The sequence below is a fragment of the Cnephaeus nilssonii genome (genome assembly GCF_951640355.1).
Source record: "Cnephaeus nilssonii genome assembly, chromosome: 8".
Classification (NCBI taxonomy): domain Eukaryota; kingdom Metazoa; phylum Chordata; class Mammalia; order Chiroptera; family Vespertilionidae; genus Cnephaeus; species Cnephaeus nilssonii.
In genome coordinates this window covers 27,081,739-27,108,077 of record NC_137079.1, presented here as the reverse complement: position 1 = coordinate 27,108,077, position 26,339 = coordinate 27,081,739, and the positions used below count along the sequence as shown (strand labels likewise).

Genomic DNA, 26,339 nt, shown 5'->3' with positions numbered 1-26,339 from the left:
GATACACAAGTGTTGCTAAACATTTTTTAATTTAAATACGTATGCGTGAAGAAAAGGCGTTTTAGGGAGGAACGTCGTTACTCACCAGAAAACAACACCAGGCAGTGAATCTGATCAGGATGTCTTTGGTCTGATCTTTGTAATACAAGAGTATTTTTCCTGCCTGGAAAAGAAAACACAGTCTGATCAAGAGAATCGCCGAAGGTACATTCTAATTTCACATCCATCCATTCTCTCAACCACCCCACTGACCCCTCTGCCAGGCACAATAAATCAATAAAAATAATAAATAAACTAACAAAATAAAGAAAATAAAATTCAGCCCTTTAATCATACTAGCCACAGTTCAAGTACTCAGTAGCCACACGGAGAGCTAACATACAGAATATTTTCATCATCACAGACAGATTCATTTGCGCTGCTCTGCACATTTTTCTTCTCCCAGTTAGCACCCCTCAAATAACAACTTCAAATACTAGTGAGGAGAACTTTAGGAAGAAAAGGCCAGACTGTTCAGAATATTAGCATGTGAGACAAACCAAGAATAACCTGCATTAACTTTGTCATAAAACACGCATGACCTGAAACCTCGTAGAGTGTACACAAAAGAAATGTGAAAAGTGTCACGGTGACGTCCCCACATCACCAGGACCAAGTCCTCCGCACAGTCCAGCGGAAATCTTTTATCAGAAACAGCTGTGCCTCCGTTTCCAAGATAAACCATGTGAGTAATAAGAATCTCTTCTGACAATACAGACATTATACCCAGTTATTTAACGTGCTGAATTTTAGCAGCTTCTAGTTTTGACAATTTGTCCAACACAAAACAAAAAAGTTTAGACCTAGAATACACAGAAGAGGATATATGCTCCAATGACTTTAATGAAACATTTTTTTAATTAGTAATGAACCAATAATCCCAAACTGTCAGAAAAAAAAAGTTTCCTAATGAAATGGACGCATACCTGAACTCCCAAAAATGCCATCACAATGGAGTTGATGGTCCCCAGGATGCCTTCGGGGTCGTAGGCCACCGTGGTGTGATAAAGTACCTGAACAAAACAGAACATGGGGGCAGCACTCGCTCCCTGGCCACGAAAATGCACACAACTCGTAGACGAAACATAAGCTTCAATACACTCCAATATTTAATGGGCTTCATTTTTACTGCAGAAATGCACTGCCCACTTGCAGGGATTGTAAGAATACTACCTCCGGCCAAGACAGCACGTGTGATTGACACCTCAGAAGGGACTCTGAGACCAAGGGCCAGCCACGGGCCAGCACCGCCACCTCGACTTCAGGTGGCTCAGCGGCACGACACACCCCTGACCAGTGTCTAACAATTTCCAAGTTTATTCTTTTTGGTCAATCCTGTTGTCACATCAATAGCGTCCTATCTTCTTTTAAGACAAGTAACACTTAACACATCTGTCTGTTATTTTATTATAAAATAAGTTGTTGTAGGAATTATAGAAATTTGGAAATATCCAGTGTAGCGGATGCTGTAGGGTGCCACCCAGATTCCCCCTCCCCACCCTGCAGGACTAAAGCCTTCCTGCCTAGCTGCTAGAAGTGTTAGTGGCCGATAGCTCTCAGCCAGGTGTCGCTCTGGATCTGTCCTTGACTGAAGAGAGCTGCCTCTCTAGGAGTCAGACCCCCTTGCTGGGGGAAGTCCACATCCCACCAGGGGTATAGGGCCAGATCCCTCCCCTCAATTCAGAACGCCTCTGAGGGCTACCCCAGTCCACCCCGCTCGCCATGAGATCAGCTGAGGCCTTCATGTGATCGGGATGCATTCCAACTGCTCCCTCAGCCCTTCATTCCCCAGCAAGCCTGGGTCCCACGGGACTGCCTGCTAAACTTCCTGCTAGTGAATCTGTCTCAGAGTCTGCTGCCAGGAAATCCCACCTGAGACCCACAGAAAAGCACGAGGCTTTGCATTTGATACAATGTAGACTCACTTTGAAATCCAAAGTAATGTTTCCCTACTGCCCCATCATGAACATTGACGTCCCTAACATCAGTCACCTTTTCAAATAAAAATCAGTCCCCGTCCTAGTCTGTGAAATGCACACAACTGAAAGCTGGCCCGCCCTTTCTACCTTCCTTCCCTCCTGAGCTCCTGGTGCCCAGCTCCAAGGACAAGCTCGTGCCACTCACAGTCGAGGAAGGATGCTGATAAATGTGATCGTCTCCCAGAAGCAAGCGGTCAATGTAGCCAGCAGCTCCTCCAGTGCAGTTCGGGAACTCCCCCAGATCTCCGATACCGCCAGGCCCAAGGTAGCCGCTGGGGAGTGAGAGCACGTGCTTACCTGACAAGACTCCAGTGGGATAAGAGCACATACTGGCTGTGCACGCAGCCCAACAAAGAGCCGCACTCGTGTACCAGCCAGGAACCCCTCTGCACCAGGCCCTCTGACCAATGCTCTTTCGACTAGCCTGCCTCCCACGTTAAGGCTCCGCAACTTCCATTCAAACGGACCCTGAAAACACCTCCCGGGGACACTGCTCTGGACACACACCACGCTCTTCTCCCAAACATACAGTGGCCTCAACGGAGAAGAGAGAGTGAAAGGATTCCTTGGACTCGGGGAATCTCAAAGTAGAGCCCCAGAGGTCTGAGGAGGCAGAAAATCACAAGCACAAAGGGATTACGTACACGGGGTCACTTACGTGGGGCATCCGGGAACAGGTAAGAAGAACGTCAAAGCCAGCCAAACGCTCTCCAGCATCAGGATGACGAGCCACTGGGGCCAGCTGGATGTGATGTCCTGAAGAGAAGGGCACCTTCTCTCCTGAGTGAGGCCATAAAAAACACACGCTGAACGCAAGCAGAACGAACAGGAAATGGCATGCAAGCATGTGTGTCTGGGAAATTCCCTCTGATTCTTCTCCTGGCCTTTATTGCAATAATGCAGAAACACATGCATGTTTATCTCATATGTATTGCGTGACCTAGATGTTTCCTCTCTATGAAGAACCACAGTAAAACATTAGTTACAAAGAAATCAGTGGACAATTCCAATCCTATAACCAAAGAGAATTGAACACAGATGTTCACACAAAAACTTGTCTAAAAATGAACACAGAATCATTAAAATGCAAAATAGCCAAAAAGTGGAAACAAGTCAAATATCCATCAACTGATGAATGATACAAAAATGTGGTTCAATCACAAAATGGAACACTAGTCACCAAGGAATCCAGGACTAATACATGGCACAGCATGGATGAACCTTGAAGACATTACGCTGAGTGAAAAAAGCCAGACACAAAAAAACCACATATTGTATAATTCCACTGATATGAAACATCCAAAACTGGCAAATCTATAGAGACAGAAAGTAGATTAGGGGTTGCCTAAGGCTTGGGGAACAGTGAAAATGTTCTAGAACAAGATAGTGTTGATTGAGTGCACAACTCTGAATACCATTAAACATCACTAAATTGTATACATCAAACACGTGAGCTTTATGGTTTGTGAAATATGTCCTCCATTAGGGAAAAAGAAAAAGCTGTCACCTTGCTAAACTCAGCAATTTATAGCAAGACAGAAAGTAATCACAAAAGAAGCGACTTGAATACTTCTTACAACAAAGAAATAGCCAAGGACGTACTGTCATTCTCCCACACTCCAGCTTGGCACTTTCCCTCCACGTTGAACCTTTGCAGTCTTTTGTATAGATAATGATATGTACTACAACTCAAAAAAAATATAGCCCAGCCGGCGTGGCTCAGTGGCTGATGAGCATTGACCTAAGAACCAGGAGGTCATGGTTCGATTCCCGGTCAGGGCACATGCCTGGGTTGCGGGCTCGATCCCCAGTGTGGGGCATGCAAGAGGCAACAGATCGATGATTCTCTCTCATCATTGATGTTTCTATCTCTCTCTCCCTCTCCCTTTCTCTCTGAAATCAATAAAAATATTTTTTAAAAAAATATACATATATCATATATATAATATACATATATTATATATCTATATATATAAAAGCCTAAGCAACTGGCTGACCAGCTGGCCGGTAGCTATGATGCACACTGATCACCAGGGGGCAGATGCTCAACACAGGAGCAGAAACCACAGACATGGAAACATGGAACAGACTGATGAATCTCAGAGTGAAGAGAGGAGGGGGGAGGGCGGGAAGAGATTAACCAAAGATCTTATATGCATACTAGAGACCCTGGCCTGCACCCTCTCGCAATCCAGGACCCCTTGGGTGGGGGTGGTGGTGTCGGAGAGCTAGTTTTGGCCCTATCTCCGCAGGCCAGGCCAAGGGACCCCACTGGTGCACGGCCTCTAGTATATTATATATATCTTATACCACAAGGAAATTAAAAGAGATTGAGCCAGCAATCTAGATGAAGGTGTTATTATTTTAACGCCATCCAAATACCTTTGGTTACTGGACACTTAAAAATGTGTTAAGAGGGTAGATCTCACGTGTTTTTTACCACAATAAAATAAAAAAAAACCTGACCGATAGCTCTGGCTGGGTAGCTCAGTTGGTTAGAACGAGGTCCCAATACGCCAAGATTGTAGATTCAATCTCCATTCAGAGTACATACAAGAGGCAACCAATGAATGCATAAGTAAGCAGAACAACAAATCCATGTCTCTCTCTCTCTACCTTGCTCTCTCTCTCTCTAAAAATTAACTTTAAAATGGCTGATATAAAGACTAAATAAAAATAACTAACTGAAGTAAAAAAGAATATATGTGACTAACAGCATCAAAGAATCTCCTGAAGCACAGTACTGCACTCAGAACTAAAGAAAGCTCTAAAAACTACAGAGACATTTCCCCCCTCTTTTAAAAAATAGGGTTTCTCACCGAGACACAGCTTTCAGGCACAGGCTTTGCAAAGGGGAGCTCTAACACGGCCACCACAAAGTAGGTCACCCCCAGCCGCTGGAGCACGCCGGGGATCCGCACCTTATCCCAAGACACTGCAGGAGGTCCAAGGCAGGGGAAGGTTAGCAGCATCTCTCATCTCACCCCAAGGCATTCCTTTCTCCTACGGGGGAAGTCGCACCTGAGCTCTAAGCTCTCAGCGATGGAAATACGACATGTGGCCAGCAGACATGCTCCCACTCACAGCGGGAAGCTGGCCCGCTGGGAGGCTGGGATGAGAACAGAAGTGTCTGCCTTGGGGGTGGGGATGAAGCAGGAACTACCCTTAGCCCTGAAGTTCATCTCCTGGCCCTTTCCCATGAGACTATGGATTCAACTCACAATCCACCTACGGACTCTCCCTGCCCTATAGGCCACCGGGCTGTATCACTGGGAGAGGGGAACCCTATAATGAACCTATAATGTATCCTGTGAGCAGTGGCCCACCTCTGGAGACCCACCGAGTCAACTTTTCTGTGACACCTTCCCTTGTGACCCCAACTAGAAGTGACCTCTACCGCCTCCTAATGCCTAGTCTTAGTGGTTCTTGCCCGGGGGGTTCATCTGGCTCGTGTCTAGCTATTTGTGCCCACTTCTGCCACGGCCACATGAGGACAGTGACCAGCGCCTTCCTCGGTTCTGACACTGGGTCCCAAACCAAGGACTTACATCCTTCCTTCAGCTCTCCTACCTTGCTCACACCCCTAAGACAATGACAAAGGTGTCATGCCTTCCCAGCAACCCAGATGGCATACAGGTGGCAAGTGACAGAGGTGAATTTTGAACCACCACACAACAGCCTTATTATGGAAGTTACTGAAAGCAAAGTGGCAGGAGGGCAGGGTCTGAGAAACAGGGGACCTGGTCTGGGCTCCACTTGGCCCCTCACTGCACTTCGATCATCTGGAGAAGGCACTCCCATGTCTCGTGGCAGGAGATGGGTTTGGGTGGCCCAGGTCTAAGAGTCCAATAGAATAACAATAATGCCCACAGTTATACAAGCATCATGTATACTTTTCTAATAACTGTTCTTTTTGTAGGTACCTGCGATGGAGAGATTACACTTCTTTCGAATTATACCGTGTAGTTTCCATATTTCAACCTGAATATATACTAACAGAGGGGGGATATACTTACATGGACCAAGGCAATAATTGGGGTTCACAATGATAATTCCTATGCAGATTAACAGGAAACTCCTCCACGCAACTTTCCCCAGTAGTCTGAATTTTGTACATCCCCGCTGCAGTATGGAATTCATTGATAGAAAAACTGAAGACCCCATAATAAACACAAACCTAAAAAAAAAAATACCCAGCTATTACTAGATGGCCATTTCTAATTTTTTGGTCTATATATACAAACAAATTGTAAAGTATCATAACATTTTATAATCTGTTGCGTAAGAGAAGCGACACATGATTTTTTTAGAGTAGCCAATTACTGAAATGACGTCGGGTTAATAGCGGAGGAGACAGAACGCAGCCCTGCGAGGCTGTCGGCTTTGTGTGCCCTCCAGTCCTGTCTTAGAGGAAATTCTTCAGGACGAAGTGCAATTTCCAAGAACAACTGTCCCGTTTAATCATCAGAGAGAAATAAGGATGGAGATGCTATAATCCAATCAGCTCGACATTCACTAGCATGCCCTCCAGTCCTGGAGAAACAGACCACACACTTCAATCATTTCTCACTCACTCCTGCTCCTGGAAGAAAAATGAAAGCTGTTTGTTTGTTTTTCTTTTCTGATTTTGTCTGAACCACGCATCTCTTTTCTTTTCTTTCCTTTCTTTTACCATACTAAATTACCACTTAAAAAAAAAATCAGAATAGCCATTTCTCTATGTGGAGAAGGGTTACAGAGATGCGTCTGCTCTGACTGCACACCTTGGTGTCTCCTGGCTTCCTTTTGGGCTCACGTAATCAGATAAGAGCCCCTAGGAGAGGACCAGAAAGCCAGCCACTGCTCTGTAGGGACCCTCACAGAGAATATACGTAAATAATTAGCAGGTCTGTGGTCCCTTGTAAAACTTCCTCCTAATCTGGCTAAAAAAAAACAAAACAAACCCAGCCCCCTTCCCCCCAAAAGCCCTGAGTTTATATCAGTGATGAAACACAAGGGACCAAAGACTTAAACCAACAGCCAGGTACGCTTCCCAGTGACGGAGCTCAAGGTGTCACAGCAAAGACACAGGTTCCACCGTGTACAGGAGGTCAGGGTCCCCCAACAAGGTTAGCACACAGAGGAGTAAAGACAGTGTTTAGCTCTCCATTGTTATTCCAAATTTTACTTTAGAATATCATTGCCCTGTTACAGGCTTACCAGAATTCCCTGATACCAATATACAGCGCTACTTTTAGAAATGACTTTTATACTTGTTTTCAGGACTAGTGGTATCTGCCATTTCCTACAGGATTCCAGGACCTCGTGCAGTGCATTGTGGCCACACTAACCAAACATCCCCTCTGAAATCAATCGTCTTTTATGGGCACACGTCTTAGATAAGCACTACACATGCGAAGTATAAGAACTGTCCAGTACAACTTTTGGGAGGACCTCGTCACAGGAGAGGCCTGTGAGTGACACAGGCCTGCGGCCCAGAATTCAAGGCTGGTCTCAAGAAAGGCTCCCACATCAGCTGAGAAGAAACCCTGGAGACGACCTGCGGGAGAGCTGGCGGCAGACGAACTCACCATGGGAACACGAGGTCAGCCACTGTCAGTCCTGCAGGGAAACACCCACACAGGGAGGTGAGGGAAGGGAATCTAGAGTGTGAATGCTTCCTAAATTGAAAAGGAAAACCTGGTGAAGGAACACACAGGCCCTCCCCGGGGACCCTGCAGCCTGTGCCTGGGCCCACAGCCTTGCCTAAGAACAGGACGGGGCCCGGGAGAACCGAACTAGAAGCTGTGGACAAGTCTGTTATCCTTAAGCACTGCTACTCCAAACCCACTCTCAAACCAACCGCCAAGGCCAATGCACAGCCATCCCTCAGCACCACTCAGACCAACTGCAGGTCAATGGCACCACGGAGGGCAGGCGTCGCCGAAGGTATGTGCATGGCTCTACAGAAAGGCATCTCTAGCACATGACAGGGGTCATTTACAACTGAGTTCTTTTTCCTTTTTTCTTTTGGCTGTTAATCCTCACCTGAGGATATTTTTCTATTGATTTTTAGAGAGAATGGAAGGGAGAGGGAGAGGCACAGAGAGAGAAACATCAATGTGAGAGACACACACGGACTGATTGCCTCTCGCACGCACCCGACCAGGGTGGGGATCGAGCCTGCAACGGAGGTGCGTGCCTTTGACTGGAGTTGAAAGCGGGAGCTTTCAGTCCTCGGGCCGGTGCTCTATCCACTGAGCCAAACCGGCCAGGGCTACAACTGAGTTCTTAACATCTGCAGAGTCCCTCAGTCCCACAGCAGAGACCGCGGAGTCTCCGTGTTATCACAGTGAGGCATCCCAGAGCCACTGAACACAAAGGACAGAACGACAAAATAACCTAAAGGTCATTCGATGGGGGCAGGAGCCTGCTGAGGCTTCATCTCTGGCTCCTGAGGGACACTGGGTGGCTCTCCTGCCCACAGTTCTTGGAAGGGGTCCCACTTAAGCGACGCTACCTTTAGGAAATAACTTACCATTCCAACTTGCATGCTTGAAGTACCAGTATTTTCCTCCTCCGTAATTAACGAAGACCATGAGGATGAGTGCTAGCCTGTGAAGCAAGGAGGAGCACAGTCAGGGCTGGCACATGTGACAAAGAACGGCCGATGGTCAGAGTCACACTTACGAACACAAGGCGCAGTCATGACACAAGAGGGCACGTAGGGAGCGAGGAATGATTGCTTCTAACCACCACAGTCAGGAACCTCCACCAAGGTACCTCTGTTGCCAATATTTCTAACATGATAAAGTCTGTGTTTTTTTTTAAAATATATTTTTATTGATTTCAGAGAGGAAGGGAGGAGAGATAGAAAGAAACATCAATGATGAGAGAGAATCATCGATCAGCTGCCTCCTGCACGCCCCCTACCGGAAATGGAGCCTGCAAACCAAGCATATGCCCTTGACTGGAATCGAACCTGCAACCCTTCAGTCCGCAGGCCTATGCTTTATTCACTGAGCCAAGCTAGTTAAGACATAACATGATGAAGTCTTAAGAAAAATTTACACTGATAGTAAACTGTGTAACCTGAAAGCAAAGCAAAAGATTCCCAATCTCTCGATGCCGTGCTAATTATTCAGGTGTCTCAAGTTCACAATCACTAGAGCCAGACCTGAAGGTTCAAATCTTAGGTGCTTCTCTCTTCTGGGTCAAAAGACCTTGGGCAAGACTCTCATAGGCACCTCCATGTGCTTCTCTGAAAGAGAGAACCTACCCCACACAGGAAGCGCTGGGACTCTTACAAACAATGTTCACGATAGCACCTAACCAGTGCTGGGCAATTTTCGGCACTTAGTAAATGTTAGCTCCTGTCTACCTGAGAACGTTTTATCTCCAAAAGTGGCAATGAGAATCAAAAAGGAAAATTAATACAACAACACTGATTCTGGATATGCTATTGTTTGATGCGAATTCTGTAGAATGCAGGCAACAAAGACTTTAGTATGTTAATGTGATCATTTATGGGGACCCTGGAGCTCAACTGCTCTGGATCAAATCCTGGCTGTCTCAGTCCTTCTGAGTGACCTTGGGCAAGTTACTTAACCCTGTGGCTCAATTTCTTCATCTGTGAAACAGGCATATTAAACATACATAACTCATAGGGTTGTAAAGAGGATAAATAAGACATGTTAGAACAGTCTTAGCACTTGGTGAGAACTCAAAACTGCCAGCAATTGTTACTATTACCACCCTTTTTGTTATTATTGCCTGGCTTCACACCTACATACCAGGAGCCCTCAGAGCTGTGGTGACGCTGGGACAGGATTCTAAGGTTATCACTGGAGTGAGAGACCCCGGTGAGTAGAAATGGAAGACCTGATACCTAGATATTTGTTTTCAGCTCTACACTTTTACACTTTATTTTCGGAGTTTGGTCCTGGCGTTCATTCTTCTACCAGAAGACAAAATTCGTACAAGAGTAGGCCTGCACAGCCGCAGCGGCTGCCTGGATCCCTCCCTTGCAGCCGCAGCAGCCCAGCTTCGGCTTTTGTCCAGAAGGGCATCTGGTCTAATTAGCATATTATGCTTTGATTATTATAGGCTATTATAGATAACCATTTACTATATGATGCTGTGGGTTTGTTATAAAAAGGCCTGGTGTTCTAGCTATTTTGCTAGTGGTGGTGAAGGCTGAGGACAACTCTTTGGGGTGCTGGTGTTTCGTTTCTAAACTAATGCGTCTTCTCATCTGTCAAGTGACTGACCAGGCATGGGGGTGCATGTGGATGTGGGGGTCCCACGTACAGCTACTTGCCCAAATGCAAATGACCTTAACTCAGCAGAATCTACACACCAGGGGCAACTGGCTGTGGTCTTGCCCCACCGCTCCTTGCCAGCTCACTGTACACTGACTACCAAAGCTTCCCAGTAAGGAGAGGATGCTGCTTTTCTTGCCTTTTTTTTTTTAATTAAACTTCACCCGAAGACGTTTTTCCATTGACTTTTGGAGAGAGTGGAAGGGAGAGGGAGAGACAGAGAGAAACATCGATGTGAGAGAGATACATCAACTGGTTGCCTCCTGCACACACCCTGACCAGGGCCGGGAAATCTGCGACTAAGGTACGTGCCCCTTGACTGGCATTGAACCCGGGACCCTTCAGTCCGCAGGCTGACACTCTATCCATTGAGCCAAACGGGTTAGGGCTGCTGCTTTTCTTTTATAGCTAGAAATCCTTTCTAGCCTAGAAAGTAAGAGAAATATGAAATACTTTAACATAAAAGTGTGTTTACGTGAAAACATGTAACCTGAGACTACCTGTGCCCACAGTGTTACAAGGGAGCCACGTACCCCCTGAACGTGTCCACGCAGCGGAGGCGCGGAGGCACCACCGACGGACGCCACACTTCTGGTTGGGCATCGTCACCGAACAGGCCTGCCCGGCTTGGAGAGCCCAGCTCCTTCGGAAAAAAAAAGGGAGACAAGTGATTCATAATGCTAGGGAGCAAATTTCATTTTCCCACTGTTTAGAGAGAACGAACCACATGGAAAGCTAAAGATCGCTGTTCTGAACAATACTTCAATTTGCTTTTGTAAAGATCCCATCCGGAGGCTTAATTTTTCCTTTATTTGGTTTTGTGCCTTTTGCTGAGCTTGCAATGCCTATGCTGACACACGACCACGAAGAACTGGTCCCTAAGTGCATCTGTGCAAACATACAAGCAAGAAAGTCCGCAAGGGGGCATCCCTATGTCCATAATGAACGTATTAGCACAGCAATATGCTTGATCATCTCAGGAGGCCTGGGCATTTACAGAATCAACACTGGTGTCTCTGGTGTTCAGTGACACTCTCTACGTAACTGTTCTGATTCAACAGCACTGCCCGCAGAGCGAAACGTCCCCACATCGCGCATCGCGAGGCAGCCAGAGCCCAACCTCGGGGAAGCAGCAGAGGGACAGTGCCCTTCACAGAGCTGAGAGAAGCTGCTCGTTAGTAAGAATACAGGACACACGACCTGGCCTCCCACAATGTAAATAAGTTGAATTAAACCAGATACTACAGATGACCAAATAGGAAACTGTAAATTCCAAACCCACAAAACCACCCAGACCACACAGGACGCATTCTAATAACTCACGGAGTTGATGAGGCGATCGGTTTCCCGAGAATTTATTGCTTTAGAAATCCAATTATTGAAGTCATCCAAACTGTAAACAAAAAGAAGGCACAGTTCTTTTGTTTTCTTTGGAAGAATTTCAAAATGACTGGATATCATATTAATTGATTAAAATGAAAATTACGTTACGTTCAAATTCCATACAAGTCAAAGAATTAAACATTTAAAATTTTTAAAGATGCAAAAGTGCAAATCAAAGTTTATAGCAACTGTATTTTAAATGCTTGACTCTTACAGCATAATTTTCTCATCAATAGGAACAGGAATAAAGAGTTGTTGTGAGGGTTTATTGAGGTTATTATTCCCTGTGGCTAGAATTCTTATTAATAATACTAATAAGAATTCTTATTAATACATCATTCCATGAAAATAAGAATAGCAAAAAATGTCAAACAAGCACACTCAATAGAGAAATGACCCTGTTACACAATATATAACAGCTGTGAAACAGGGTGAGATACAGCTATTAAAAATAACAAGAATGTGGCCTCTGTCTATACAAAGAAACACAAATCTAAACTGTTAAAAACAAAAAGCAAAAACCCATTACACAGACTCAACTACAACTACACTAAAATGCATATATGCATACTGAGAAAGCTTGAAAGTAACTTGGGAGTAATTCAAATAGTTAATATATTGGGTTCTTATTTTCTAGCAGGGTACTTTTGTTCAAAAAGATATCCAGATGATATTAAACTGATTTACATGATTAACAAAAGATAAATATATTATCTGGTTTTTCTTTAAAATGAGAAAAACTCATTTTACATGAACTTTTACATAAACTCTGTACATTTGAATTATCCAATACATAGAATTTTTTCCTTTTTCTTTCTTCCCTTTTTTTTTTTGTGTGTGAAAGTTTCAAGCATATGCAGAAGTAGATGAACTAGTATAATAAGTCTCATAGACCCACCTCCCAGCTTCAACAAGTATCTACACGTCAGTCTTACTTCCTCCACACTCCCACACAATACCCTTTTTATTTTAAAGAGTCCCAAACATCATATCATTTCATCCATAAACACTTCAGTATATATCTCCAAACAATAAAAACTTTTCAATTTTTAAACATAACATACCTTTATTGCATTTTAAAATATGAGCAATAATTCCTTAATATTATCAAATAGCCAGTTCAATTTCTCAGTCTCATTAAGTTTTTCCTTACAGTATAATTGTTTAAATCGGTATCCAAGCATGATCTATATAGTCAGTGAATATATTTATGTTGTTGTTGTTAATCCTCATCAGAGAATATTTTTCCACTGATTTTTAGGGAGAGTGGAAGAGAGAGGGAAAGAGAGTGAAACATTGGTGAGAAACGCACCAATTGGTTGCCTCCTCCATGAGCCCTGACCAGGGCCCAGGCCTGGGAGGAGCCTGCAACCAAGGTATATGCCCTTGACCGGAATCAAACCCGGGACCCTTTGGTCTGCAGGCCAATGCTCTATCCACTGAGCAAACCGGCTAGGGCTGAATATATTTTAAATCTCTTCTCTTGTTTCCCCCACAACTCAACTCCTATTTCTAGTTTATTCAGTACTAATAATATCACTGTTACATGAAAAATATTAAAATAGAGACATCTAAGGAAGGGTGAAAAGGAGGAAATATTTTAAAATTGAACTTTTAAAAATTCTTGTACATGCTTGTTCTCCAAGTGAAAGGAGAGAAGCGGTATTCTTACTACTTTTTCTGGTTCAGACAAACCCGAACTTCCCCAGACTTTCATGGGCCTGCTGGGGAGTGACGGGGCAAGGACAAGGGACTCTTGCTTTGCCAATCACAGCATTCTGCCTGCAAAGGCAGACTCTCATGCAAAGCAGAGTTTAGATTCCACAGTGGAGTGAGGTGGTACCTCCTCCCTTTGCCAGAGCTTGATATCAGCTACTAATTGCTTTAGAAAGTGATGTAATAGATACATTCACATGGAAAGCACCACATGAAGAGAATCCTAATAAACTGGAACAGTATTTGCATCATATCCAAAGACTGACAAGATGATACCTTAATTCAAAGAAATGAAACGCCTCTGCTAGGATTATACTCTGTCCCTAAAAAGCAGGGATTCCACACTTGCTTCTGAGCAGCAAGTCATCCTGTTACCCCTGCAGACAGTCAGGCTTCTCCTACAGGAGTTATTTCTGGGATGCACAAAGGCAGCGGGTCAAGGTGCATAAAAGCCCTAAAGTTGCAGAGCTTAAAGGCCAGGTTCTCTTCCTTCCAATTTGCATACAGCTCACCAATAAAACCCTGTGGTCCTTCCTGAGACCCTAACAGGCGGAGTGCATGAAAAATCAATCTTATTCCTTTTAAAACATACAGGAACTTTCCTTTGAAAGATGATTTGCCAGGCCCGGATCTATTTTACTTTCTTTTTCTTTTCCAGTCTATTAATTCACTCTCACCAGAATCGCTGTTACTCGAAGAAGAATTTCCTCTCAAACTGCTAGCCCAACAAAGGGAAGGAGTCCCTGCTGTGGTCCGGAGGTATCACGCCTCATCCTCCATCTCTGCTGCCAGATGCCCCGGCTGGCAGGAGTCGGGAAACTGGATTAGAGGGGCGGCCCCAGGGCTCAGAGCCAAAGGGAAGGAAGAAAAGTCCACTCTGGAAATCACCTCCTAAAATCATCACCACTTCTACTCGTTATAAAACAGGATGTGAGACTCATTCAGGAAATTATTTCTCAAGCATTTGCTTCTACCTTTTCAGCCATTTGGGAGGACTGAAGGCAAAGACCCAATAGAACTAGGCTATCATTTCACTGAAGTCAGGGATCATCTCTTAAGCTACATTATTGAATCCCTAATCCTAGGACTGGAAGGGGCATGGTGAACACAGTGAGTATTCCTTTCATCAAAGAATACTACTACTTTCCCCAGGGGTGCTTACCTCAACAAGAACCTTAGAAAGCACACAGCAATGATGACCGCTAGAACAACAAGCAACGCAATATACACAGCTATAAAAATAAAAGAAAGCATGTTATCACCAAAAATGTCATCATAAGAATCAAAGTTGTCACGTTATTACATTTAATCTGTAAATGAATGCAAAAAAATAAAAATCACAACAAATGAAGGAAAAGCCTATATCGTTATGCTAAATTTCCTATAGACAACTGAGAACACTTCATAAGGGGAGTGCTAATTTTCATTATGAAAAATACCAAACTACACAAAAATATGGAGAATTGTACAATAAACCCATGCACACCCATCACCTAAGTTCTATTATTATCAAAATATTATCACTCTTGCTTTATCTATTATCACTCTCCCCTCTGCTTTTTTTTTTTCAATTTTTTTAATTAAGGTATTATATGTGTACATATCTTACCATTCCCTCTGCTTTTTTTTTGGCCTAAAGTGTTTTAAAGCAAATCCCAGACACCCACACCCCTGCATCTCCAGTTCTCTCCCTGAAGCAACGGTCTCGTAAAAGATGTGTCAGCATCCTGCAGCTCCTGACATGATCCACTGAGAAGGGCACATCACTTCCACAATAATCTACCGGAAATGCACGACCTCTACCTCATCCTGAGAGAACAGCCAATAAACCCAAATAACAAACTGGCCAGTCCTCTTCAAAAGTGTCAAGGTCGTCCTGACCGGTTTGGCTCCGTGGATGGAGTGTCGGCCTGTGGACTGAAGGGTCCCAGTTTCAATTCCTGTCAAGGGCATGTACCTTAGTTTCAGGCACATCCCCAGTAGGGAGTGTGTAGGAGGCAGCTGAATCCATGTTTCTCTCTCACTGATGTTTCTAACTCTCTCTCCCTCTCCCTCTCCATTCCTCTCTGTAAAAAAAAAATCAATAAAATATATATTTTTAAAAAGTGTCAAGGTCATGAAAGACAAAGAACTGTCCTAGATTACAGGAGGAGCCTCACATTCAAATGCATTGTGGGATCCTGGACCAGGAAAAAAAAAAATTAGAAGGAACAACAGGAGAAAAAGGAAAAGGATGTAGATGAGAAGGCAGCACCGTACCAATGTTAAGTTCCTGGTTTCAATAATCGTACATGGGATCTTTGTACTATGATGATATACTTTAGGGGTTTAGGAAAAACTGGGTAAAGGGTATATGGGAACTCTTTTTTGCACTGTTTCTAGAAGTCTAAAACTATTTCAGAATTAAAAGTTTCTTAAAAATGGACCTTTTGTGATATAACCACAATGTCATACAAAATTAGCAATAATTCCCTCGCACTGTTTTTTGTAGTTAGTAGGTTCAAATCAGGATCCAAACAAGGTTCACATCTTGCATTGGCTTGAGTTGTCTCTTAAGTCTCATTTCCTCATAGGCAGCCAGTGACTTGATTCAAACACCAGGTCTCTGTCATCTATGAGTATGTCTCATGTTCTAGATCTGTCAGTACACTTCCTCGTGGTGCCACCGAACGTGTTCTTCTATCCTCCAAATGTTCTGTACATGGGAAAGCAGCTGTAAAGGTTTGAGTAAAAAGCTCACCGTCTTGGGGAAGAATGCTTCACAGATGGTATTTTTCCCACTGTACTCAGAGCACCTGAGACTGACCCTGTGCCGACACCGTGTTCAGCCTGTGAGAGCCTGACCCCACCCTGGTTAAGTTCCCGTTTCATTGGATGGTATCACCCACTCATGATTTTTTGCCTAAAGCAATTATTTCATTAGGGATTGCGAAATATTCTGCCATCCTGCCCTATAGTAAGTGGAACTCTTCTCTATAAAGAATTTACCCTCATCCTCTAGGACTATTTAATTATCCTCAAATACAGCTGAAACAGGAAAAACAGGATACGGGCTTCAATCTTTCCTTCCAACTGACAATTTTAAGTCACATTAGTTACCTTCAGGTGTCCCATAACCTCAAAAGCAACCCAAGTGTTTCTGTTTGGGGAGAGGGGCCTTGCTCTTCTGAGTTTCACAGTGGGTTTTGTATATTCAATGTGTTTCCATTGATTACATTCATTATTCTTTTTAATACTTAAATTGTCCCACATTGGCCCTTGCATACCGGCTCTTACATCCTCTGACAAGATCCATAGGCTTCAACAGCTTCCCTGTGAACAGCACTTACTAATGCCCTAGTTCAGTGGTCGGTAAACTGCGGCTCACGAGCCACATGCGACTCGCGAGCCGCGGTTTGCCGCTCTGTTGACTAATGAGTTTGCCGACCACTGCCTTAGGGAAAAACACTTAAAAAACATTTTAATAATGTACTGATGTCTTTAACCTGAAGTCAAAACTTCTGGGTAAGGGTAATGCCTTACAGCAGTGGTTGGCAAACTCATTAGTCAACAGAGCGGCAAACCGCGGCTCTCGAGACACAGTTTGCCGACCACTGCCCTAGGACTTACTATATTATCTAGTGGAAGGCTCAGAGTAACATATTCTTCAGTGGCGTTATTACAGAATGAAAGCCCCCTCCTAACCTAAGGGGACTCTCAACGTAAGACACACACAAGGAAAGATACTTGACAGTCGATTGCTCTATTTCTAGTTTCTTTCCAGTGCATTAACCTTTTTTGTCTTATTTATGCTTCATAATTAAACAACTATGAGACTATGTTGATATACCATGTAATTTTTTTATATATCACATAATCTTCTTGGTACTTTAAATGCCAATGACACAGTAAGTACATTTTAAATATACCATAACTATGGGACAGATAAACTACAATCCAGGTTTTAAATTGCAAAGTATTGCAAACAGTACTCAAAAACTAAAACGCTTGAAAATGCAAATTTTAAAAAAATCAACAAAGAGTGTATACATACGAAGGTTGCTGTCGACTGGTTTCTTATTAACGACTAGGTCACAAGCAGTTTCATTGACTCCATTATGGACAGGCTTGACCAAGAGAGAATAGTTTCCAAATTCACCAAATTTGTACTTCAGCCTATAAAGATTAGGTAAAATTAAGAAAAATTATTAGATCAGGAAAAAAAAAAAGAGCTGGAATTTGGGTAAATAATGGAAGCAGAGTGACAGGCATCCCTGCGTGCAGACCAGGAAAGATAAAGGAAAATATTTTGAAGGAAGAAAAAGCTAAAAACCCAGTAAGAAGAAAAGCAGGGAGAAAACAGACTTCCGTAGATCACAGCAAAGCAGGTACAAACCTACAAACTTCTCTCTCTTCCAACGTGTCGTTGAGTTGCAGGATGGATGTGTGCTGGGTGCTCACAGCCACAGGTGCCACGCTGGGCTTCCCAGGTTTTCCACTCCCAGAAACACTGCCCAGAACCTGGGGCAAGCACTACAAAACAAAAGCATGAGCACACTGTCGGAGGTGCTGGGAAGTCTGCTGGTTGTTGGAGGACACCAACATCCAACCGAAGATCCCGAGATGACTTTCTTTAATATTTATGAAAAAAAATTGTTAAATTTCAATAATTTAGATAAAATTTGCCTGTGTAACTATGTGTTGTTATGGAATTATACAACCTTTATTCATAGGTAGATTTTTCACATAATTAACAAATACAAAACGTACATCTTGCATTCTACTGTTTTGATTATTATCCTATTAATAAAAGCCTATGTGGTCGTGATGCCCTCACGCCAAAACGAGCGATCACCAGGAGGCTGGGTCCACAGTGGGCGCGCTCGAGTGGATGGGGCTGAATGCGTGCAGGTGGGCGGGGGCTTGACGCTGAGTGTGTGGTGTAGAGGTGGTTCCCACGTCTCTGCGTGGCGAGGAGGTGGCTCTGGCCTACCTCTTTGGGGCAAGCTACTGAAGAGCCCCGGATGGGTGGTCGGGGCCTACCTCTTTGGGGCAATTGATCGCAGGGCTCCCGCACTGTGAGAGGGCACAGGCCAGGGTGAGGGCTGCCTCCCCCTCCAGTGCATGAATTTCGTGCACCAGGCCTCTAGTTTAACAAATAAATTTCCATGATTCTACACAATTTGCATATTTATAACTTTTAATGATTGTATTATATGTCATCAAATATTACAATTTTGCGTTTTTAGGCTGCTTTCAAAGCTTGTTTTATCTTTTTATATGTAATTTATATTAATTATATTGTTGTAAAAATAAATATGCAATTTAAGTATATTATATATATTTACAATTTATATAAGTTATACTGTTTTAAAAGATCTATATATGGCACTTGTATTCATTTAAATTCTTTCCCTAAAATAAACCTCAAAAAATAAAATTACTGGATAAAAAAATAATCATTTTAATGGTTCTTGTTATATGTGCCAAATAGTACTCAAGAAAAATTACAATATATTTATTTCTCACTAGCCTTCCCAGGATTTAAAAATCATTCTTAATGATATCACAACATTAAGATTGCATTTTTAAATTATCAGTAGATTAAATAAATCAATATTCTTTTGCAATTTTGTGTTCTATGGTATAAGCCATCTTTTAAACACCAAATTCCCTTGGACATAATAGTAGAAATGTCCTCCTCATATACTGTAATATTAAACTTTTAACTATCAGCTATTTCCCCACTCTAAGGCTTTCCTTTTCATCATGTTATATCATTTTTAATTACAAGTGTTTAAAGTTTATTCAGTCGTGCTAATCTGTCTTGTCATTTCTTCTGTTGCTTCATTAATTTAAAAATGTAACTAATTACATCTGCCTTTTTTAGTATTTTTTAAGTTGTGGAGGTTTTTTTAAAACTTGAATCCACTTCAGGCATTTGATAGATGGTATACAATAATTCTAAATGCCTTTCCCCAGTGTTTTCGTTGTAATATGTTAAATTCTTATGTAAATTAGCTTTTGCTTCTTACACTTACTTTGGTCCTGGTCTTCACTTTATATATATATATATTTCTCTCCCCCCCGCCCCCCAGAGAGGAAGGGAGAGAGATAGAAACTTCAATGATGAGAGAGACTTATTGATCGGCTGCCTCCTGCTCGTCCCCCACTAAGGATCGAGCCCACAACTTGGGCATGTGCCCTGACTGGGAATCGAACTGTGATCTCCTGGTTCATAGGTCGATGCCCAACCACTGAGCAACACCAGCTGGGCTTCCCTTGTTTTTTTGGCTACCTAGCCAGCTGTAGCTTCACAATAGATTTGACCTGGTCTTCATGATGCACATTCTCCTTTTGGGCTGTCCTTTGATTCTCTTGCTCACTTACTTTTTCATATAATTTTTGGAATTATTTATGCAGATTCTATAAAGTATCCATTTATGTATTAATAACAATTGTGTTAAATGTATGAATTTGGAAAGTGCTGCCACTTTCCCTATGTTTAGTCTTCATATCAGAGAGTACTGGCTATTGCTCCATTTAACCTCTATTTTTTTCCATTAAAATTTCATCATTTTCTTTTCATATGAGCTCTAAAGATTCCTCAAGGATAAAAATGTCAACATAAATAAATCTTTAAATATGCTAACTTATGCCCTAGCTGATTGAGCTCAACGGACAGAGTGTCAACCTGTGGACTGAAGGGTCCTGGGTTCGATTCCAGTCAAAGTCACATGCCTAGGTTGTGGGCTCAATCCCCAGTAGGGGGCGTGCAGGAGGCAGCCAATCAATGATTCTCTCTCATCATTGATGTTTCTATCTCTATCTCCCTTCTCCCTTCCTCTCTGAAATCAATAAAGAAATATCTTTTTTAACAATGTTAAATATGCTAACTTATTCTGCATGTTAGAGTTTCATTTAAGACTTTTAAACCCATATTAATTAGAAAGTTTGGATTGCATTTCTTGTCATCTCTTTGCCGAGTTTTAAGATGAACATCCAAACTATACTGCAGAACAAATCAGATACCAAGCCATCATTTTTTGGGGGGTGGTATATGCAGGTTAATTTATATAGATTGAGAGTTACTTATTATTTGAAAATGTAGAAAATGTTACCTATTTTTAGGTAGAGGAATTTGTTATAATTTTCCAGATTTCTTAATCAGCTGATCTATTAGTGTTCTCAATTTCTTGAATTAATCTTGATATTGTTTTTTTGAAGGAAATCAAGTTTTGAATTTCAAATGTATCAGCCTGTAATGCTTCACTGGACCATAATTATTTTAATTACAGTGGTTATATATACCCAGCTAAAACAAATTCTTTATCATCATGAGCCTCTCCACTGTCCTCATCACCTGGCCCTGGAAGAATGCCCAGGTGCCTCACTTCCTTCTCTGGTTATGCATTAGGCAAAGGAGTAAAATGAAACATGCTCCACCAATCCTGCTCATCACTGAGAAATGGGTTTTTTAAAAATAATAGGTAGTGGAAAAGATAAACAAATGTTGTTCATTGCCAGGCATTCTCCCTGATTATATTTCCTCTGATTATATAGCCTGTTTGTTTCTTTACCTATAGAACTAAAGTTAACATGTGAAGGGCTACAGGTATGAGCATCAAGGATATATCAAATTATCCCCAAAGTAAACAAAACTGTGAGCATGAACACTCTACCTACATGATAACAGCGTTCAGAATTCCAGTAGACAGTCAAGTTTGTCCCAAGTAGTTCATTATGGATGAGCAGCAAAGCCTGATCCATCTTCAGCTCTACATGCTTTTTTCCGTCTAAACCTGGCAAGTATTAGAAAAAACAAAATTTTTTTAATCAAAGAAAAACAAAGCGCCTGAAAATGTGTTTGATACAAAGTACACCTGTGGGAATGGTGGCTTTGCAGGAGTGCTGCTTAAATGCCTGCATTCTGGGGTCTCTGGTCCCTTACTTTGTGTATACACAGATACGCATGCGTATACACACACCCACAGATCCCCTTTCGCACAAGTGCCTCCACCACACACGAGACCTCAGTCAACACCAGTCACACCCAGTGTGTAAAAGAACTGTGTCAGGACCTTACATTCATCAAGTGCTAAGATGTGACAGGCACTGAATTTAGTAGTTTCCACATATCTTCTATTTTTATAAGACCATCTCATGAGTTAGGTATTTTCTCCATTTTACAGGTGAAGAAATTATGGCTCATAAGGGTTATATAACTGCCCATGGGCACAGAGTTTTTCTGTGAAATGTTTTCAATTGCCCAATTTGTGTGATTCCAAAATCCAAACTTTCTTTGGCCACACTCATCAGCTCTGGGTGCAGTATGGGCAGCATGAGACCAGCAGAACCCCAGACCTACGGTCAGGATGAGCAGGTCAGCAGGGTTCGTGTGGGTTTTGCACGCCCTTTCACCGAAGTCTGAGAAGCCCTGCTTTATATCACTTTGGTTTGGAATTGTGAATCTCCTTCTAGCTTCCACAGCAAATTTGGGGCGGGTAAGGAGAGAGGATAAGCCTCCGTCTGAAAGGCAGAAAGATCCAACTGCTCAGTGTTCCCTGGGCTTAACGCTCCCCATTTTCTTAGGTGCTTTTAGGAGTCCACCAAGACATGCACAATCTAAATTTAAGTTTGTCAAATTTGGGGGGAAACAAAGTGAACTAATACTAGCTAAAGCTGAAGCAAAACATTTCATTGAGACCAACTGAGCCATTTATATCTATTACTAGAGGCCAGGGGCATGAAATCGTGCACAGGTGGGGTCTGGCTGGCCCCATGGTGCCCGATGGGGGGGTGGGGGGGCCGAGGGAGGTTGGGGGGGGCCGATCGGACTGGTTGGCTGTCGCAGTGCGCGTCATAGCGACGGGTCGTTCCGGTTGTTCTGTCGTTCCTGTAGCTTGGCTTTTATATATATAAAAATATTACATGAAGAAGAAATGAATTGACCCTCTAGCTTCTAGGCAGAGGGAAAACACAGGAAACTAGTAACACAACTAGAAAGGGAATAATCCAGCCTCTTTTATTTAGTAATATGAAAGCTTCCTTCAAGGCTTAAAAAATAACAATAAACACAAAAGCCCTGGCCCCACTCCAGACCAATTAAATCAGAATCTGTACCCCCAGCAAGGTTTTCAAATGTTCCTCCCCAAAACAATAACAAAAACTCCCCAAGAAATTCTAATATGCAGCCAAGGTGGAAAACAACCATCAGAGAGACTATGAGTGCAAAGCCAGGGGATTTTGACATCTTTGTACTTTTTGAACATTTGAACATATTTTTTTTTAAATCAACGAGTCTGTATCCCTCAAACACACAAAGTATGCAATTCCTAAGCCATCCAATGACACTGAAATTGAACCTGATGCTCAGTTTCAAGAAAAGCTGCCAACTCCTGACACAGCTGACTTTAGAAATATCAGGGTAACACTCAAGGAGCATTATCTGCAAAAGAGCAACTCCAGCTGGCTGGTGTGTATCTCAGTGGTTTGAGTGTTGTCCCATGCACCAAAAAGTCACTGGTTTGATTCCTGGTAGGGTATATACCCGGGGTTGCGGACTCAATCCCCAATAGGGGGCATGCAGGAGGCAGCTGATGGATGTTTCTCTTCCTCTCTCTAAAATCACTAAAAACATATTTTAAAAAATAGAGCAACTCCCTCCTCTTCTTCCTGTCTACAATGTCTAGGTGAGGATATAAACCATATAAAGTCACCTTTCAGTAGCCCTAAGGCAGTGGTTGGCAAACTCTTTAGTCAACAGAGCCAAATATCAACAGTACAACGATTGAAATTTCTTTTGAGAGCCGAAAACCGACTTCTGCGCATGGGCCACGAAGTTTCAACTGCACCGTATGTGCACGCCCTCACGTGGTATTCTGTGGAAGAGCCACACTCAAGGGGCCAAAGAGCCGCATGTGGCTCGCGAGCCGCAGTTTGCTGACCACGGCCCTAAGGTAACGGTAATTTGTGTATCTGACTTTTATTCCACTTCCAAATATTTAAATTCTGGTTCTATCTCTCTGCTCAGGAGTATCTTTGCTGGGCATATTTTAAAGGACGTAGCCTACTTAATTTTTTTTCTTCTATTTTAAAGTAAACTTGAATCCTCAAATCATATGAAGATGGAGTTCTTAGTAGGAAGTTGTCCAGCCCAAACCTGGGCTCCAGGTGGCACGGAAGTTCTGGCTGTCCTTCATAGCTTGGTGAAGGTTCTGGAGTGGATCACTTAAGAATACTATGTTCTTGCCCTAGCCAGTTTTGCATAATGGTTAGAGCATCAGCCCAGGGACTAAAGGGTCACAGGCTCGATTCTGGCCAAGGGCATGTACCTGAGGGTAGCGGGCTTGATCTCTAGCCTCTTTCTGGGCACTTGCAGGAAGCAACCAATCGATGTGTCTCTCTCACATCAATGTTCCTCCCTCCCTCCCTCTCTCTCTCTCTCTCTCTCTCTCTCTCTCTCTCTCTCTCTGCGTCTCTCCCCCTCCTTTCCACTCTCTCTAAAAATCAGTGGAAAAAATACCCTCCGGTGAGGATTAACAACAACAACAAAAAGAATACTACTGTTTTCCTTCACTGCATGCAATTACTATTTGCAAACTACTTTTCTTCCCCTAAAATAATTATTATGAATTGCTGCTAAAATACAAAGGAAGCGCACTGTACGGCTCTGTCCCTGGCATTGTGACTGGGCAGATTATGCAACCTCTTGGGCTGTTTCCTCAATTATAAAAGAAGGGGGAGAGGACCAGATTGAGTCCAGGGGTGGGGGAGGCAGCATACAAAACATAATCAGCTAACATACTTTTTCAAAATTTATTCTGTCATCGCCCTACGAGATTCTGACTGGGGAGGAGGGGCAGTCTGAACTTCACCCTGACACCCAAAACCCCCGTGTTCTGACTCAGAAAAAGGGTGAAGAGGGTTTGCTGTACTTGGCTGATCCCACAATCCCCGGCCAAAGTACCATCTGGGGAGGGTCTTGGGGTCCTCGTTCCAGGGGGCTAGAGAAAGGCCCTGGAATTTGTATTTTCACCATTTGCACTGGCCAGTTCCCAGGCTTTAGGGAAACAGTGGATACGCTGAGCGCCTCTCCTCCCGGCCTCTCACTTCCCTGGCAAAAAAAAAAAAATACCCGCACCAGACGCCTCCAGGCTGCGAACCTCCCTCAGTGACATCCCCACAGACCGCAGGGTGCCCATAAACCACAACCTCGACTCTTCCTCCGGTCACCCCCGAAGTAAAAAGTCTCCTGAGGGAGGCTGGGGGGAGGTTCGCTTGGGATCGGACTCCGAGTTTTAAGGACCCAATTGTGCGATCGCCGCCCTCCCCACGTTGCCTCCTGCCGAGTTTCATTGCACGCTCGCTGGCCGCTGGCCGTTCGCTCCCGACTGTAATCCCAGCGCCGAGCCAGGCCTTTCGGGGTCCAGCTCGGGACCGGGGCTGACTGGCACGGGGGTCCCGCAGCTCCAGCCGCGGGGCAGGGCGTCGCCCCCGCTCCCGCTTTCCCGCCCCGCAGCGTGGCCCGGGCCAAATCCTATTCCTCTGGGGAAGGGACTCCACTTGAGCGGAAGATCCGCCGCACTCTGGTCCCGAAGAGCGATGCGCATCGGATGCACCGCTCTGGGTCAGCCCCCCTCTCATCCAGCTCTGCACCGGGGAGGGTCAGGGGCACACACACAAAAGTCGCCCTGAGACGCGGGGGGCCCCGCAGCCCCGGGCGGGCGGGGCGCGGCTCTCGGAGAGGTCGCACCCCGCTCCCGCCCCGCTCTCCCCGAGCTCTCGCCCTGGGGTGGGTGCCGTTTGGATGTGCACCCCACCCCACTGCACGATGCTGACCCGTGGGGTGCCAGCGACAGCGGCCAGCACGCTAACGCCAGCCTCCTGGTCCTGACACGTCCACCACCGCGTAGTAGAAACAAACATTCTAGTTCCGGAGACTCGCTTTTCGGAGCGCTCGCGCGGGGCCGGGAGGGGGCGTCGCGTCGCCCAAACCGAGGGGGCCATCGCGCGCCCTGCGGTCCCGGCAGCGGGAGGGGCGCGGGGGCCGCCGAGCCGCGCGGGCCGGAGCCTCCACGCACTCACCTCGCGTGCCGCGCTCCAGGGCGTCGCCGGAGGCCAGCAGCGCGGCGCTCAGCGCGGACGCGGCCAGCAGCAGCGCGGCCAGCACCCGGCCCGCGGCCCGCGCCCAGCTCATGCCGCCCGCCGCTGCCGCTGGCCGCCGCTCCCGCCCGGGCGCCGCCTCGGCCGCCGCGCCGCCGCCGCCGCCGCCGCCGCCGCCGCCGCCGCGCTCCCGAGCTCTGCGCTTCTTGGAGGCGCGCGGCCGCGCGCCCGTCATCGCCTCCCTCCCGAATGCCGTCACCGCCGCCCGAGTCACCAGGGGGGGCGGGGCGTGCGGGAGCCGGGGGCGGGGCCTGTCGGTGTGGGAAGGTCCGAGGGGCCGGGCCACGCTGGGCCCTGCGCTCTGGGAACCTTCCTAAGGAAAGGACCTAAGCAGAGGACCAAGATTCTCTCCAGGTTATGCACTGCCTTTGTCTCGGAGAAACATCCAGAAGAGGGGCCTCCCGCAGGCCACAAGCCACTACTCCCGTCTCTGATCACCTCCCTGAGAGGCATTCTGTTAAATTCCTGCGTCTGGTTATTCAACATACAAATGGGTGTTGGTGTCTTCTGTCCACTGTTCTGGAAATGGCCTGGTAAGTAAGACAGGCAGAGCCCCAGGCCCAAGGCATTCACGATCCAGAGAGAGATGAGACTTAAAAGCCATCGTGTACCAGCACTTTGAAGAGCTCTTTGGCAATCTCTGATAAAGTTCAAGGCGAGCAGACACGATGACCCCGCAGTTGCACTCGCAGCTATAAGACTGGAGAAACTACCATATCTATAAAGGGACATGTGCGATAATGCTTGTAGGAGAATGGGATATAGTCGCAAAAACCTG

General features: G+C 44.7%; 1 protein-coding gene across 1 annotated transcript in view; it reads right to left on the bottom strand.

Annotated features, from left to right (window-relative positions):
- Window positions 1-25,736, bottom strand: part of HGSNAT (heparan-alpha-glucosaminide N-acetyltransferase) — a gene marked incomplete at its 5' end in the record, with an annotated part of 30,749 nt that extends 5,013 nt beyond the window's left edge. Inside the window, 15 exons of the mRNA XM_079778669.1 lie at window positions 86-163; window positions 966-1,052; window positions 2,164-2,290; window positions 2,677-2,798; window positions 4,838-4,953; window positions 6,035-6,195; window positions 7,589-7,619; window positions 8,536-8,612; window positions 10,852-10,961; window positions 11,642-11,711; window positions 14,580-14,649; window positions 17,451-17,572; window positions 17,793-17,929; window positions 21,083-21,198; window positions 25,484-25,736. Of these exons, the coding sequence (XP_079634795.1) occupies window positions 86-163; window positions 966-1,052; window positions 2,164-2,290; window positions 2,677-2,798; window positions 4,838-4,953; window positions 6,035-6,195; window positions 7,589-7,619; window positions 8,536-8,612; window positions 10,852-10,961; window positions 11,642-11,711; window positions 14,580-14,649; window positions 17,451-17,572; window positions 17,793-17,929; window positions 21,083-21,198; window positions 25,484-25,736 (1,677 nt within the window). The remainder of the gene's footprint in view (window positions 1-85; window positions 164-965; window positions 1,053-2,163; window positions 2,291-2,676; window positions 2,799-4,837; window positions 4,954-6,034; window positions 6,196-7,588; window positions 7,620-8,535; window positions 8,613-10,851; window positions 10,962-11,641; window positions 11,712-14,579; window positions 14,650-17,450; window positions 17,573-17,792; window positions 17,930-21,082; window positions 21,199-25,483) is intronic.
- Window positions 25,737-26,339: the final 603 nt, after the last annotated feature.